Source organism: Prionailurus viverrinus, chromosome A3 (genome assembly GCF_022837055.1).
Source record: "Prionailurus viverrinus isolate Anna chromosome A3, UM_Priviv_1.0, whole genome shotgun sequence".
In the NCBI taxonomy this organism is placed as follows: domain Eukaryota; kingdom Metazoa; phylum Chordata; class Mammalia; order Carnivora; family Felidae; genus Prionailurus; species Prionailurus viverrinus.
The window spans coordinates 90,002,423-90,020,468 of NC_062563.1; the positions used below are offsets into that span (position 1 = coordinate 90,002,423).

Here is an 18,046-nt window from a genome sequence, read left to right on the forward strand (position 1 = left end):
TTTTTTTTTTTTAGATTCCACATATAAGTGAAATCATATGGTATTTGTCTTTCTTTGTCTAACTTATTTCACTTAGCATGATACTTTCTAGGTCTATCCCTGTTGTCACAAATGGCAAGATCTCATCCTTTTTATCGATGAGTAATGTCCCACATATAGATATACCACATCTTCCCTATCCATTCAGGATGGACACTTGAATTGTTTCTATATCTTGGCTATTGTAAATAATGCTGCAATAAACATAGGTGTGCATGTATCTTTTTGAATTAGTGTTTTCATTTTCTTTGGGTAAATACACAGTAATGGAATCATTGGATCATATGGTATTTCTATTTTTAATTTTTTGAGAACCTTCATGCTGTTTTCTATAGTGGCTGCACCTATTTACATTCCCACAATAGTGCATGAGGGTTCCTTTCTCTCCACATCTTCACCAACATTTATTATTTCATCTTTTTGGTTTCAGCCATTCTGACAGGGGTAAGGTGATATCTCATTATGTTTTTTAAAATTTTAATGTTTATTTATTTTTGAGAGGGGGAGGGGCAGAGAGAGAGGGAGACACAGAATCTGAAGCAGGCTCCAGGCTCTGAGCTGTCAGCACAGAGCCCAATGCGGGGCTCGAACCCACGAGCTGTGAGATCATGACCTGAGCCGAAGTTGGATGCTTAACTGACTGAGCCACCCAAACGCCCCTCTCATGGTTTTGATTTGCATTTTCCTGATGATGCATCATGTTGAGCATCTTTTCAGGTGTCTGTGAGCTACCTGTATGTCTTCTTTAGAAAAATGTCCATTCAGGGGCACCTGGGTGGCTCAGTCGGTTAAGCATCCAACTTTGGCTCAGGTTATGATCTCACAGGTCATGGGTTCGAACTCTGCATCGGGCTCTGTGCTGACAGCTCAGAGCCTGGAGCCCGCTTTGGATTCTGTGTCTCCCTCTCTCTCTGCCCCTGCCCTGCTCACACTCTGTCTCTCTCTCTCAAATATAAATAAACATTTTTAAAAAATTAAAGAAGATGTGGTTTATATATACAATGGAATACTACTTGGCAGTGAGAAAGAATGAAATCATGCCATTTGCAGCAATGTAGCTGGAACTGGAACGTATTATGCTAAGTGAAATAAGTTAGTCAGAGAAAGACTGATATCATATGTTTTCACTCATATGTGGATCTTGAGAAACTTAGCAGAAGACCATGGAGAAAGGGAAGGGGAAAAAATAGTTACAAACAGAGAGGGAGAGAGGCAAACCATAAGAGGTTCTTAAATACAGAGAACGAACTGAGGGTTGATAGGGGGGTGGGGGAGGGGAAAATGGGTAATGGGCATAGAGGAGGGCACTTGTTGGGATGAGCACTGGGTGTTGTATGTAAGCGATAAACCATGGGAATCAACCCCAAAAACCAAGAGCACACTTTACACACTGTATGTCAGCCAATTTGACAATAAATTATATTTTTAAAAAATTAAAAAAATAAAAAATTGTTTTGCTTATTCTAGGTCTTTTGTAATTCTCACATGAATTTTAGGCTAACTAGTAAATTTCTACAGCAAAGATCTTGAGGTTTTGATGGGATTGTGTTGAATCTATGGCTCAATTTGGAGAAAATTAACATTTTAACAATATTGACTCTCAATCCACAAACAAGGTATATATCTGACTTTACTGAGGTCTTCCTTCATTTCTCTCAGCAACGCATGTAATTTTCAGCGGAGAAATCTTGTATAACCTCTGAAGCATTTATTCTTGAAGATTTTATATCTTTTATGTCATTGTAAATGATGTATAAGGCTTTTTGCTGCTGGTATATAGAGATATAATTGATTTTTGTATATTGACCTTGTAGCCTGCTACCTTGTTAAGTTTATTTATTAATTCTAGCCATTTTTTGGAAAATTCCTTAGGATTTTCTATGTACACAATCATGTTGTCTTCAAATAAAAGCAGTTTTACTGTTTCCTATCCAAAAAAAAAAAAAAATGTTGCTATGGTACCTTATAGTTTTAAGTGCTATTGTAAATACTATCTTTTTTTAAACATTATATTCTAGACGTTTTTTATAGGTCCAAAGGCCTATAATAATGTTTTATATACTGATCTTACATCCAGGCATCTTCAAAAATAGTAGTTCTAATAGTTTGCCTATGCTCATGAATGTTCTTGTTTCTTCCTTTCCAATCCTATTACTACTGATTTATTTTGTCATGTGTTACTGTATTTGCTAGTTTTCCAGGAAAATGTTGGATATCAGATACTCTTACCCTGTCCCAGACATTAAGAATTTACCTTCATCTGTTTCATCTTTAAGAATGTTGCTTGCTTTGGGGTTGGGATTTTTTTTTTTTTTTTTGGATAGACCCTCTATAAATTAACAATGTTCCCTTCTGAATCTAATCTGCTCTTTAAAAAAAAAAAAGTCATAAATGGACTTATGTTTCATTTTACCAAATCATTTTTCTAAATGTACTAAGATTATCACATTTCTCCTTTAATTTGTTAATGTGATGAATTCTATTAATATATTCCTAATGTTATCATTCTTAGTAAAAATTGGTTATGACATGTCTTAATGCATTGCTGGATTTAATTTGTTATTTCATTTGGACTCCTATTTGTAATTTCATAAGTGATATTAGCCTACAATTTTTCTTTCTTCCATTTACTTCTTTGGTATTGGTCTCAAAGTGCCTCATGAATGAACTGGGAACATTTCTTCTTTTTATCCTCTTTCTTGAGTATAATGAAAATTGAGTTTGGCTATTGTTTTAAGAGTAGGCATCCAGAGGGGCACTTGGGTGGCTCAGTCGGTTAAGGGTCCAACTTTGGCTCAGGTCATGATCTCACAGTTTGTGAGTTCAAGTCCTGCGTCGGGCTCTGTGCGGACAGCTCAGAGCCTGAAGCCTGCTTCAGATTCTCTGTCTCCCTCTCTCTCTGCCCCTCCCCTGTTTGTGCTCTGTCTCTCTCTCTCAAAAATAAATAAACATTAAAAAAATAAAAATAAAGAGTAGTCATCTGGAAGATCATGGGAGTCTAGTGGTTATGTTTTGTTCGTTCTTTGGTGCATATATTTTATTTTATTTTATTTTTTATTTTAACATTTATTTATTTTTGAGACAGAGAGAGAGCATGAACAGGGGAGGGTCAGAGAAAGAGGGAGACACAGAATCTGAAACAGGCTCCAGGCTCTGAGCTGTCAGCACAGAGCCCAACGCGGGGCTCGAACCCACGGACTGCAAGATCATGACCTGAGCCGAAGTTGGACGCTTAACTGACTGAGCCACCCAGGCGCCCCTGGTGCATATATTTTAAACAACTGATTTAATTTCTTGTTATTCATAGTCTAGTCATATTCCGTATTTCCTCTTGCTTGGTGGTCTTTGGGAAGCTGTGCTTTCCTAGAAATGTGCCCTTTTCTTCCAGGTCTTCAGATTTATTACCCCATATCGTTTAATGCATTCTGATCTTTTAAAGTTCCATTGTATATACAGTTATTGTACTTTTTATTCCTAATATTGTTTATTTGCATCTTCTTTTTTCTTGTTTAGTGTTTCCAGAAATGTCTATTGAATTAGTCCTTACACAGAAGTTAGAAATTTACCCTCAAGGTATATCTCTAACTATATCAAAACAATATGCACAAGATTACCCATTCTGGCATAATTCATCATAGCAATATAGTGGACGTAGTCTCAATGTCCATTTGAAGGAAATTAGCTGAATAAATTATGCCACTTCCACAAAGTAGACAGTTAGATAGCCATTTAAAAAAAAGAATGATGGGGCACCTGGGTGGCTCAGTTGGTTGAGCGTCCGACTTCAGCTCAGGTCATGATCATGCAGTTTGTGAGTTCAAGCCCCACATCACTGCTGTCGCTGCTGTCAGCAGAGCCCCCTTTGGATCCTCTGTCCCCCTCTCTCTGCCCCTCCCCTCCTTGCACTCTCTCAAAAATAAACAAATGTTAAAAAGAAAAAAAACAGAACAAGGAAGACCTGTATAAACTGATGGGCCGTGATTTCTAGAATATGTGATTAAGCGGAAAAAACAACATGCAAAAGAGTATATATAGAATGCTACCTTTTGTATAAGAAAAAATGGGACCTATATTTGTATCTGCTTATTTAGAAAAAGAAATAGGACGGATAAAATTGTTTACCTACACAGGATAGGTGAAAAGGGAAGTGGAACTTTTTAAAAATTTTATTTTAGAGAGAGAGAGAGCACACACAGGGGAGAGGGGCAGAGGGAGAGAGAAAGAGGATCCCAAGCAGGCTCTGTGCTCAGTGCAGAGCCCAATGCAGGGCTCAATCCCACGCCCCTGTGATCATCACCTAAGCCCAAATCAATAGATGCTCAACCAACTGAGCCACCCAGGTGCCCCAGGGAATGGAACGTTTATCATGCCTTTTTATATAGCTTTGACTTATGTTGATATTTTAGATACTAAAAAAAATCAATAAGAACAGAGAAGCAACTAAAACTGAATGCCAACAATAACACATAAACCTCACTGTATATCAAACAAATAACCACACAGAAGAAAAACATTACTTCAAATAACTTTTGACCACAATTCTGTGACTGTACACCCTCAGGAGGATAGAGTCCAAGGACAAAAAGAACTTCAAAGAAATCTTGAACTTCACTTAATACACTTTTGGGGAATAGTACTGATATAGTAATTCTGAAATTCTTTCATTTGTGTGCAAGATTTGGTAAGCGAGTACACATATGTTTGTTGGCTTCTCATTCAGGGAGGAGGGGGATATAAATATGAAATGGGAGGAAGGAAGACCTCTGAGATGTTGGATTGGGATTCAAGGTATTGGCATTAACTCATCATTTTTAAGAAGTGGTATTTCTTAGCTATGCATGCTAAGAGGGCCTAGAAAAAATGAGGCTCCAGCAACAGTGAGCACACCTAAGCATTCAGATCTTGGTTTCTAAATACCATTCTTCTCTGAAGAGAATCAGACCTGTTTGTAGAAATGCATGATTCCAGGACTGGGGCAGAGACCACAAGATAAGTCTGGAGTATCTATACATTGTGCCAAAAAGTACTAAAGTATCAAAGGATAAAGAGGACTTGTCAAATGGACAGAGAAACTGCTTTAAAGGTTTCCTACTGGTCACATTTGGGACAATCTGCATATGAAAATGAATAATGACAGAAGTAACTTGTTATCAACCAAATACAAAAAATACACCCACCATACTTACTGATAATTTAAAAAACATTAAAAGGGAAAGGCAGATGGGAAAACACTTTTTTACAGAAGGAGGGTCTGCAAATACACAGAGAAGGAATGAGACCTATGAGATATATAGGAAACTTTCAGACTAAGCAATGACTCTGTTCCCAGTCAGGTTTTCACTCATAGATATACTATCTGTTGGTCATTCTTACCTTTTTTCAGTTTTAGGCTAATACGAAGAAAGCCACTATAAACATTTGTGTACAGAAATTTGTGGGGACATATGTCTTCATTTCTCTTGGAGGAAACGCCAACAAGTATGGTTACTGACTCACATCATATGTAATGTATGTTCAGTTTCCAAGAGACCACAATACCATCTCACACATACCCCTGCCCTGGTCCCGATCCCAGCTCTAGGATTACACGCTGCATTTCATTGCTATCTCTTTAACACTGTAGGTATAATCCAGGAGAAGTGAGGGAAAATGCCCTCTAAAAGACTTGTACAAAGCAGCACTGTTTGTTGTTCACTCCAAACCCCAGTATTGTCACCAGGACATGCTACTTACAGGGGAGTTTTCCCAAAAAGCTTAGGAAGTCAGAAAATAAGGAGGATGGATAAGTAAATTTTGATATAGTTCTAACAATGCGATATGACACAGAAAGCAATGAAAAAAGAACAAATTAATACTACATACACCAATATGGGTGAGTCAATATGGACGTCTGTACAGTATGGATGAGTCCCACAGATAGTTTTGAGGGAAAGAAGACAGACCAAAAAAAGTACATCCTGGTGATATCCTTTATATAAAATTCAGTAATAGGCAAAATTGGAATATAGTAAAGGAAGTCAGAAAAGTGATTCCCTGTGGGGGTAGTGACTGAGGGGTACACGAGAGGTTCCTGAGATGCTGCTAGGCTCTGAATCTAAGTGCGGATTACTTGGATGTACTTGCTTTGTGAAAATGTACCACACTGTACATTTATGATGAATGCACCCTTCTATACATGTGTTATATATATATATATATATATATATTTTTTTTTTTTTTTTAAAGAGCAAACTTAACCTTGATTCCAAAACTAAACAAAAAGAATACTGAATCCTTTATGAGTTGATTTTAATTTTTTTTAACATTTATTTATTTTTGAGATACAGAGCGTGAGCAGGGCAGGGGCCGAGAGAGAGCGAGACACAGGATCCGAAGCAGGCTCCAGGCTCTGAGTGTCGGCACAGAGCCCAATGTGAGGCTCGAACCCACGAACAGTGAGATCATGACCTGAGCCAAAGTCAGATACTTAACCTACTGAGCCACCCAAGCACCCCTCTGAGTTAATTTTAAACTTTGGGTTTCAGCAGGCATGCTTATCCTCTGACTTCCTAAGCTTTTTGGGAAAAGTCTTTTGTAAGGAGCATGTCCTAGTGGCAATACTCAGCATGGGAACGTGCAGGGACAAATGCACTTGGAGGCTCTGTCTTAGGTGCACGTTGGCACACTTTTGTGGAAAGAAGTTCGACAATACACACCAAGAGATTTAAAAAGACACGCATGCTACTTTACCTGCTAATTCCCCTCCAGGAATGAATCTTAAATCAACATCTCAAATATTTATGATATTACTCTATCACATAACTCTATTACGATATAGAATTATACATTAACACTTTTTTAGAAAAGAAAACCCTTTGAAGGCAGTACTTACAATTGGCGTCCCAAAAGGAATGTAACCTGAGAGGGGAGAGGAAAGGGTCAGGTCTTACAGTCCCACCCCATCCCACTCCACCCCTCAACAGAGGCACCAGAAGAGACCTCTAGACTTGGTCTTGGCAATGGTCCTGATGAGGGAGCTCAGGTCAGCGAGGCAGAAGGCACCTCTAGCCCCCAGGCCTTTTCCCGGCTCAGCCCTCCCCAGGATAGAGGGCTCCCCCGTGTCCCCCAGCCACCCTCTCTCTGTTCCCCTTTGGCCAGATACTTCTCACTCCAAAACTCAGAAGCCCTCTGCTGAGGGCAGGGCTGCCCACCGCTGGGAACACCATGCACTTCGTGCTACAGTTGGTGTTCCTTCCATGATTTCCTCCAGGAGGCACCGTGTCCCCTGCCCATGCCCACTACACACAGCACGCTGCCTTCAAAGGCCCCAGAATGTCCTCCTTCTTCTCTCAGCTTACCTTTCTAGCACACAGCCTTACTTCAGTTCTGAAAGGGGAACTCTCCACACACTTGAGATGTGTACCTCTAAGTGCCAGGGGTACTCTTTAAATCTCTCCTACCCTGCCTAAACATCCTCAGTAGAGCAGGCCCCAGGCACTGTCTCCTCACCGCTCACTTCCCTGGACTATCGGAGGCCCCGTCTGCTGCCCTCCACCTCCCACTGTCAGTGGGCGGCCCTGTGTCCCTGGCCTCTAGCTTATGGCAGGCAGTCAGCTGGCGGGCTGGACAGCAGAGAACCACACTTATCTGGGTTATCTAAAGCAAAGGTTCGCATCCTGACTGTGCATAATTGTGCTTGCACATGAACCGTCACTCTACTGCCCGCATTCCTCTGGAGATGGGCCCCAGGTTTGACTGGAGAATTACAAGAGGATCCAGGCCCCAGGTGAGAGCGTGCTGTGGCCCGGTGCACCTACAGCCGTAGCTGCAAGATGCTCGGCCAGAGGCCTTTGCTACCTGGGAGTTCCTCACGGCCAAGCAAGGAGGGTCCGTGGGCACGCAATGCCTCAGCAAGATGAGGTCACGTGGTTGTTTGTTCTCTCACTCACATGAGGTCAGGCTGTCTGGGGGTGGGGATCCTGACTGACTCAGCTGAGAACACCTCTTGATAGAGACTCTTTCTCCAGCCACCTGAGGACTTCTCAAGGCAGCAGCCAACAGCCCTCCCACCCACCCTGCAAGAGTGCCCCAGTGCACTGAGAAATGCCACGCAGTAGGCATCAACACTCTGGTGGGAGTCTGACCTCTGCTGTGTGACTCTGGACAGGGCCTGTGGCCTCTCGGAACTACAGGTAGGACAAACACGCTAGGCCAGGCCCCGTGCGTGCAAGTGTTTTCTGGGCTACTAAGCTCATGCACAAAGAGCTTCCCTCTAGTGACCACTGGGCAGGGACTTCCTGGGGGCAGGGACTTCCTGGGGGCAGGGATCTTATGTCCACTTTCCCACCCCAGCCCCTCTACCACTGGTCTCCACAGAATGGGAATCCACCCTCCCTGTGTGCACAGTAGTGCTAATGCAGTTCATGCATTCTGGAGTACAGGTTAATAGCAGGATCGGACACCAGGGAGTTAGCCTGGGGATTAAGTGCCTTTAAGGGAGCGTGGTTTGCAAGGAAAGAGCACAGTATGCACAGGGAGGTGAGAGAGAAGATAGGGCTTGCCGGAAGCAGGTATCATCCCTGAGGCTGCCGCTGTAGGTGGGTGGTGTATAACAGGAAAAGAAGCCCCAGATTCACCTGTGGAGGCCTCCACTGCACCCCAACTGCTCAGGAAGAAAAGGCAGACAGGCACATTTTTTTTTAAAGCCCCACAGGTGATTCTAAGGCCTGGCCAGAGACGTGTATGGTCGAGCCAAGGTGAATACGGAGGTGCAAACTGGCCGTGTGTGTAACGGGTTCTGCCCCTCCTCAGGTTGGTGCATCTGGATGCTTCTGCAGCTGTAACCGTGGTAAGCGCCTGAGGCCGGGCAGATTCAGGAGGGTCCCAGGGGCTTACCTGACATTCTAAAGGGCATGAAGATCTTCTCATTGGTATCTGGGTGTAGAATAGCCTGGCAAGAGCAGGGAACAGAGCACAGGGTGACTGTGGGGAGGAGGAGGAGGGAGGGAAAGGAGAGTTCCCCCCGGAGGACTGGAAGGCCAGTCCTTTCTCACCATTCAAGGCAAGAGAAACAAAACACAGGCAGCAAACAGGACTTTTCCTGATTAATGCTCAAAGCTGAATGCAGGTGAGTGGGACTGGGTCCTCTGTCCCCTGTGCCTAGTATTTCGTGGGCATGTAAGAAGGATTTTGTAGAGGAGCCCACAGGGAAGGAGCTCAGGGGCCCAGGAGAAGGCAAGGGGCCTGAGCTCTGGCATTCAGAAACTCAGGCCCTGGGTGTTGGGAAAGAAGGGACGGCAGGGCAGCACGTGGCAAATGGGAGGGGCAAGGCTGAGCAGCACAGCCATGATTCCCCAGGACAGCTCAGGGCAAGGTCCAGGAGAGCAGAGAGGAGGGAAGGAAATGAATCCAAAATTGAATTACCTGCTTGATTTTCTGTGCACTCCAGAGCTGCAAGGAAGGAAGGGAGAGAAAAAAGGAAAAGAAAATAAAGGACAAAAATTCAAAGCACATATCAATTTAAAGTCTCAAAGCCCCATATTTTAACCAAGAGATCCAGTTCGGAGGGCCTGAGAAGCTCAGGCTGTCCTGACACCCCCAGGACTGGCAGCATCCCTGGGGCTGTGGCATCAGGGAGCCCAGAACAGCAGAGCTCGGGTCTCTCATGCAGATCATTTCGACCAAGGGTCCTCTGCTCTGGCTGCGCTGTAAAATTACTTGAAAAATTCTTCCAGCAATTCTCTAGTTGATTCTAAGGTATGGCCAGGTATGAAGTCCCGATTTCAATGAAGTTACTTTAACTGTCTCCCAGAATCACTAGAGGCAGCATAACACAGATTTTTCAAGGCTGGACAGACTGCCTGGATGCCTGGCTTTGCCACTTCTTCGGCTGAACCTCCATTTCCTCATCTGTAGAATGCGGATAATGGCTCTGCCTCCAACATTGTTAAAGAGGGATAGGAAAAGTGACTGACGCAGTGCTGGACACACAGGAAGGGCTTTATTGCTGTCGACTGCTGTGGGCATTATTTTCCTATTGTTGCTGTTATTATAACAAGGTTATAAAGAGAAGTTGCTTTCAGATGAGCAATGAGGTCTCTCCAGCACAGCATAGGAGACAGGCTGGAGGGACAGAACAATTGCCAGTTCCTTCAAATGACACAAATGCTGTATTTCATTGAATCTAAGACATCACTGACCCTAAGATACACTAGCATGTCCCGCTAAGAAATAAAAGTATAACATAATGCCAAGACCTCCATCAATTAACAGACTCATCCCATTTGAGAGATGTTAAAATGTGATAAGATAAACCTTTCAAAAAGAAATCAAGCAAACATAGTCAAAATTTATGGGCAAACCAAAGGCGGGGCATTTTTAAAGGAGCAAGAAGGTATGGGGTGTGAGGGAGGAGGTGGCCAGCAGTTGATTTGAGTTTTACAAGACAACGCTTCATTTATATAGCAGCATTGTCATCTGGAATATAAATTAAGCTGCAGAAGGCTACTGGGTAGCAGAAACAGAAGCATAAGATTGATATGTTAAAGTTTATGCATTTTACTCACAGCAGAGTCCCTCAAGCCTTAATCGACAGCCTAATTATCCTTATTTTAGATACATTTCAAACATATTTGATTGTCTGCTATTCCAGACCCTCAAAGATTAGAAGTGGTAGATTTTTTTTTAATAATTAGGGAAAAAGGGGACTGAAGAGAGAAAAACTAAATGCAAAATCACTGTTGGCCAAAGAAGGTGAGTCAGTGCATAACAGCAAAGAGGTAAAAAAAAAAAAAGTGATAAAAGGCAGATCCTCTATTGCTCAGAAAGTGCCTTCATACAGTGCGCCTCCAGTCCCAGCACCAGCTCTGGTGCAACCCCAGGCCCTGTGCTCAGATTCCTGACACCCCATACTCCCCACCCAGGATCAGAATCTTCCATTTCTAGGTCCAGCTTCTTAGAGGCAGGGGCATGCCTGCTGCTGTCCTCCAGTATCTCCCACAGTGCTGGGCACACAGCAAACCTAAAGCTATTCTAAATTAAAATTCCATTCTAATCTATTCTATCCTATTCTTTTTTTCTTTTTTTTTAAATTCTTTTTTTTTTAATTTTTTTTAATGTTTATTTATTTTTGAGACAGAGAGAGGCAGAGCATGAACGGCGGAGGGGCAGAGAGAGAGGAAGACACAGAATCCAAAGCAGGCTCCAGGCTCCAAGCTGTCAGCAAGGAGCCCGACGCAGGGCTTGAACTCACGGACCATGAGATCATGACCTGAGCCGAAGTCGGAAGCTCAACCAACTGAGCCACCCAGGCGCCCCTTTCTATCCTATTCTAAATGTTTATTTCTTGGAGAGAGAGCATGAGCTTGAGAGAGGGAGACAAAGGATCTGAAGCAGGCTCCTCACCGCTAGCACAGAACCCTACATGGGGCTCAAACCCATGAACCAGGAGATTATGACCCAAGCCGAAGCTGGATGCCTAACTGACTGAGCCACCCAGGTGCTCCAAAATTTTATTAAAAAAAAAAAAAAGTGCAAGATCTCTCTATATAACTCTTATAAAAAGAAAAGAAAAGAAAAAATTCCCCACGATTCTGATGAACAGCTGGGGTGGAAAACACTGGTCTAAGACATCAAACGACAGTACAAAGAACAGGTATTAGAACTGTGTTCAAATCACTTGCTGGATGTGTGATTACTCTGCCTATGTGCCTCAGTTTCTCCATCAGTGAAATGGGTTGTTGTAAGAGTAGGGCAGAACCGTGCTGGATGCTCCCAGCAGTTTGCATTTCCCTTTGGGCACACAGCGAAGCCTGTGTTTCTAGCTTCCCTCACGGGCAGGTGGGCTCATGTAATGGGGTGCCGGCTAATGAACTATGGGTGGAAGTGACATTCACCACGCCTCCACCAGGCCTGGCCCCGCAACCTCCCACAGAGGATCCAGTGGAGGCTGGTGGCAGCAAAGCCACGAGGCAGAGGAGGCCAGGCCCTGGACAATGGCATGTGCCCTGTTTCCCAGCAGCACTGGACTCTGACATGAGAGAGAAATAGACCTTTGTGCGTAAGTCCCTGAAATCTGGGGTTGTTTGTTCCGGTGCTTGGCTCACCCTGACTAAACAGAGGTCTCAATGAGGTGTACATATCTAAAATACTCAGCCCCTGGAACATGCTCAATGAATGCCTAAAGTAGAGGAGAAGTCATTCAAATGAGCAATCTATTTTTAAGGGACTTAATTATTTTTCAAAGTAACTTCATCTCGATTGTCTTTATTCCTACAACATGCCTGTGAGGTAGGTAGATTATTTTCAGACAAAGCAACTCGTCTCAGAGAGAATAAGTGACTCAGCCAGGGTCCTCCGGGTTGGTGGCAGGATGGAGATGGGCCCCTGGGCCTACTCGGCCTCTCGACTCATGTTCTCCTGCTCTCCAAGAGCCTCTGAAGCAGATCGCTGCCTGGTGTGGCCAGGGTGACTGCCGTGCCTGAGGCACGAGAAGAGGAGGAGAGTCAACTGACATCATCCTGGGGTCTCCGAACCTCCTCCTTGCAGCCCGGTGGCTGATGCCCCTCGCCAGCACCTGTTGCTCCCCTCCCACAGAAGTCCAGCTGCGCAGCCCAGTGCTTGTAACCCACGGCCACGGCCATGTCCCTCAGGTGCAAGGACTGCCTCCTCTGCCCCACCCAAGAGCCGGGGGCGTCAGCGGCAAGGCCAGGGACCCAGCGCACACAGACATATTCCCCACCCTGCAATGACACCACCACACCACGCAGGCCAGTGCCACAGATAAGAGGCGATAACAAAGCCTCACACATAATTCCATGCTTCCCCGCTGGGCTGAGCACCTTCCCTCCCTTTAATTATTTGATTCTCACACTCAGAAACCTGCTCACAGCCCAGGTGAGGAAGCCAAAGCTCAGAGCCACCTCCAAAGCCTCAGAGGCAGAGCTCACGACCTCTGACTCAGATTTGTCCCTCCATTCATTCTCACTCATTCATTCATATTTAGTGAACAAGTGCTAGGAGTCTGACACCCTTCTGAGGGCTTGGTACATATTAACCAATGTAATCTCCTCAATAGCCCCTTGGGGCAGGGACTAGTAAATTCCCCACTTTATAGATGTGCAAATGGAGGAGGCACAGACAGGTTATGGGACTTGCCCAAAGTCTTACAGCAGCACTGGGATTTGAACCCAAGCAGTCTGGCTCCAAAGTCTCCAGTCTTAACCACCACATGCACCTGTTTCTAAATGTTAGCACACTGACGTTCACTGTTCTCTCCCTTTAGGCATCTATATATTTCAGAGATCTTTCCATGTCACCACCACTCTTCCTAACAGAAACCTTGGATGCATATATTGTAAACCGTGCCCTATAAGTGGACTTTTAGGCTATTTTCCATCTTTTTTTATTGTGGAAAAATATACATAACCTAAAAATTTACCATTTTAACCACTTTTAAGTGGCAGGTCAGTGGCATTAAGCACATTCACATTGTTATGTGGACATCACCACCATCCACCTCCAGAACCTTTTCATCCTCCTCAACTGAAACTCTGTACCCAGTAGATCCTTTTTTAAAAATGTTTATTTTAGGGGCACCTGGGTGGCGCAGTCGGTTAAGCGTCCGACTTCAGCCAGGTCACGATCTCGCAGTCCGTGAGTTCGAGCCCCGCGTCAGGCTCTGGGCTGATGGCTCAGAGCCTGGAGCCTGTTTCCAATTCTGTGTCTCCTTCTCTCTCTGCCCCTCCCCCGTTCATGCTCTGTCTCTCTCTATCCCAAAAATAAATAAACGTTGAAAAAAAAAATTTTTTTTTAAATGTTTATTTTAGGGGCACCTGGGTAGCTTAGTCGGTTAAGCGTCCGACTTCAGCTCAGGTCATGATCTCACGGTCCGTGAGTTTGAGCCCCGCATCGGGCTCTGTGCCGACAGCTCAGAGCCTGGAACCTGCTTCAGATTCTGTGTCCCCCCTCTCTCTCTGCCCCTTCCCTGTTCATACTCTGTCTTGCTCTGTCTCTCAAAAAAAAAATAAATGTGAAAAAAAAATTTTAATGTTTATTTTAAATGGGGAGCCTCTGGCATCTTCTTATCAGCCTGTGAAGTAACTACACTTTAACCTGCGAATTCCTCAACCTTTAACCTATAAAATCCTTAATATGACTTGTCTTCTCTGGGCTCAGCCCATCTCACTCCATGCCTCTGGCGGAACATAAAAGGGTGCGGCCCCAGTCGCACCCTTGGAACTCATGTGGACGCGAGACTTTGGACCTTGCTTGATTTCTCAGCTTGGGCAATGAGGACAGAGCGGGGGTGGGGGAAGCAGTCTGGGCAAGAGGTTGCTGGAACAATGCAGAAGTTTGCTGATTTCAGAAATGGCCAGTGTCTCAGCCGAGCTGCCATACGAACCTATTAGAACCCCGTGTAGAGGCCAAGGGAAGGGGCAGAGGGCGGGCTTCAGAAGGAAAAGCCTTGCCTTTTGGGTGTGGAGCAGGGCACACCCCAGCACCCAAAACCCAGATGAAGGGAGCAATCGCCCCCAGTCTGGCTCACTCCCCTTCCCCTCTGCCTCCTTCCAAGCTGCTTCTCCAAACCTCTAAAGGCAGCAAAGACAGAGCCTATTTAAAACAACCTCCAGAAGGTAATTAAACAGAGCCCGAAGGGGATCCTTCTGTAAAGCAAAGGATGCCTCCATAAAACAAACAAAAAAACTTCCTAATTTATCACTTGGGCCAATCCCATTATTCCTTACCATTAATTTTGTTGCCATGGTTACTCCCAGGTAATATGTACATATGCAAGTCTATGTGGGGTAAAGGTACCCCCCCTCAATCCTACAGATTCATAAAAGGAGAAAAACATCCCCCTGGTAGTTTAGCAGCAGTAACTTCTTCTGTATACGTGCAGCATCTCAAAGAGGACACACCTTGGAATCAAACCCTGGTCTACTCCAGATCTCCTGCTTGCTGGCCATGTGATTTGAGGCAATTTACTTAATCTTTTTGCACTTCCACGTCCTCTTTTGCAATATGGGGATATGAATAGTTACTTTCAAGGTTATTGTGAAAATTAAAGAAAATTCATGTATTCAGCAAATATTTACTGAGCACCTACTATGTGTCAGCCACAGACAGCTCTGGCATTAAGAACACATCAATGAAAAAAATACTGAAAATCTCTGCTTTCATGAAGCTTATATGCAGTGGCGATGGAGGGCACAGCAGTACAAGGTGGGCAGGGTCATTTTCTTTCTTTTTTTTTTTTTTAAGTGGGTTCCACGCCCAGCGTGGAGCCCAGTGTGAAGCTTGAACTCATGATCCTGAGATCAAGACCTGAGCTGAGATCCAGAGTCGGATGCTCAACACACTGAGCCACCTAGGTGCCCTGGGGTCATTTACATTCAGGTGACATGGGAGGAAATACTTGAAGGAGGGAGTAAGTCATGCAGATATCTAGTGGGAGATTGTTCTGGCAGCCAGAACAGCCAGAGCGAAGGCCCTGAGGCAGAAGTGGGCCTGCCCAGCACGTGTGAGGGACAGCAAAGGAGGCCAGCGTGACTGGAGTGGACTGAATAAGGGGAGACTACTGGGAGATAAGATCACAGAAGGAAGGGGGCTTTGCAGGCTGTGCTAAATACTATGGCTTTTACTCTGAATGGAAAGCAGGGACACAACACAGTTTGTAGAGAAGTGGTTCTCACCGGGGGGCAGGGGGGGGTGTGATTTTGCATCCAGGGTACATTCGGCAATGTTTGGTTGTCATGACTTGGGAGGGGGGCTACTGGCATCTAGTTGGTAGAAGCCAGGGATACTGCTAAAAATCCTACGGTGCACAGAACAGCCCCTACCACAAAGAATTATGTGGCCCCAGATGCCAATAGCACTGAGGCTGAGAAACTCTGGAACCAAGGAACAAATGAAATAATGTAGGTGCTCACAGATTACTCTGCGTGCTGTGATGGGAATGGACAGAGGGGCCCAGGTAGAATAGGGGTACCCCCCAGGAGCCCACCGCAGTGACCCAGCCCAGAGATGCACCTACAGCGCCCAGCACCACACCTAGCACATCCTGCAAATGCTTCAGCTAGGATTGGCCACTTGCCTGTCCTGTGCTAATGGTAAGGGACAAACCGTGGTCAGCCTAGAGGGGTGGGCTCCTGACCAGGAGTCAGAGGCTAGGGGTCCTGAAGGCTCTGGTAAGGAAGGGGAGGTGTCAGCCAAGCCTTCCCTTCAGCCACCTTCTGGCAAACCTGCTGACACCCAGAGAAGATTTTGGGTGCGAGTATTTTTAACTCTCTCATATTTTCTCTGCTATTTTCAGCAAAGCCCAAACACAGCTGACCCCATTTCCACACTGCCAGAGGAGGAGACTTGCAGGATCTCTTACACCAGCTGCCCTTTCTCCTTGGCAGGTTGCAGGCAGAATCCACCCTTTCGTGGGGCCTCTGGGCAACCAGTAGGTTACACTGGGTGCAGAGTAGGCGATTAATAAGGTGAGCTGGTCCCCAGGCCCTGGGGGATGTGGAATGATGGGCAAGAGCAGCCCACAGGGGCTCCCAGAGACCTGCTCTCCTTATGCCTGCCCACTCCAGTAGCTTCCAGGCTGGTTTCCCTAAGGGCACTTACCCTCCCCCTGGCACTCGGACTGATGCTACCACAGTGCACATTCAGGCTACTCCTTTGCTCAAGAGCTTCCAGTAGCTTCCCCTTGCCCCATACAACGCATCTCACATCTCTACCTGGGTTGCAAAAACTTTTGCAATAAGTAACTTCCCAACTGCCTCTCCAGCTTCCTCTCTCTGGTCTCATCTTCTCTCCCCACTCCTTTCTCTCCTCCACACTCCCTCCCCATCTCTCTCTCTCTCTCTCTCTCTCTCTCTCTCTCTCAATCTCCACTTCACTTCTCCCTCTTGTCTGTGAACACGGTGGGTCTCTGTCTACACTCTACACTAACCACTGTGTCCCCTCTGTGAGGCCTTTCCTCACTCCCTGCATTCTCAGGACTCTCTCCTGGCTGAGCTCCTACCTGCCTCAGCCACAGTCTTGCCTCCAGCCTGGCCTCTAGCGCCTGCTTCTGTGTGGTCACCTCACCTGTGCTGGGAGCCGGCTGCGTGAGGGCAGGAACTAGGGAGCGCTCATCTCCCCCTCGGGCCCACCTCCCAGAGCAACTGCTCCAAACAGGATGCTCAGCAGATGCCCAGGGCCTGCACTGTGTGTGCGAACTGCACAGGTGTAACTGGGCTGCAGACCTTCACAAATGCCAAGCTCTTCTGCCTGCCATGTTTGCACACATCAGTCCACTCCACAGAGTACACCCTTCCCTGCCAAATCCACCTTCAGGAAGTGGGTGAAAGATGGGCACTGGATCTAGCAGGCCCAGCGTCAGATCCCTGTTCCACCACATACTGGCTATGTGACCTTAGGTAAGTAATGTAACCTCTCTGAGACTCAGTTTTCTTACCTGTAAAATGGGATTAATACAAGTACCTACCAAACAGGGTTCCTGTGAACATTAACTGAAATGTGCGTAAAGTGCTAATACTTAGCACAATGCCTGGCACTTGGTAAGCCAAAGTGAGTGGCGGCTCATTACCAAGAGGGCATCTTCCATATTTAACCTCACCCATCCCCATCCACAGCAAACCACTGCAGCGACACCCCAGTGTATAAAGTGCCACAACAGAGTCAACATCCAGAAACCTAGTCCAGCTGCCTATGCTTATAGCTTTGCTCTCATCTATGGCTTTTTTTTTAAATAATTTTTTTAATGTTTATTCATTTGAGAGAGAGAGAGAGAGAGATAGGAGCAAGTGAGGGAGGGGCAGAGAGAGAGGGGGAGACACAGAATCCAAAGCAGACTCCAGGCTCCGAGCTGTCAGCACACAGCCCATCGCAGGGCTCGAACTCACAAACCATGAGATCATGACCTGAGCCAAAGTCAGATGCGTAACTGACTGAGCCACCGCGGCACCCCTATGGCTTTGTTGTTTAACTGATAACTACAGTCCTTAATAGGGCTCCTAGCACATCAAGTTTC

General features: G+C 45.5%; 1 protein-coding gene across 6 annotated transcripts in view; it reads right to left on the reverse strand.

Annotated features, from left to right (window-relative positions):
- SFXN5 (sideroflexin 5) overlaps positions 1–18,046 on the reverse strand; it is a 117,515-nt gene that overhangs the window by 68,326 nt on the left and 31,143 nt on the right. For all 6 annotated transcript variants that reach the window (XM_047854230.1, XM_047854231.1, XM_047854225.1 and 3 more), the window contains 3 exons: positions 9,442–9,468; positions 8,914–8,968; positions 6,911–6,936 (listed from right to left, as the gene is read on the reverse strand). In XM_047854230.1, coding sequence (XP_047710186.1) covers positions 6,911–6,936; positions 8,914–8,968; positions 9,442–9,468 — 108 coding nt within the window. The remainder of the gene's footprint in view (positions 1–6,910; positions 6,937–8,913; positions 8,969–9,441; positions 9,469–18,046) is intronic.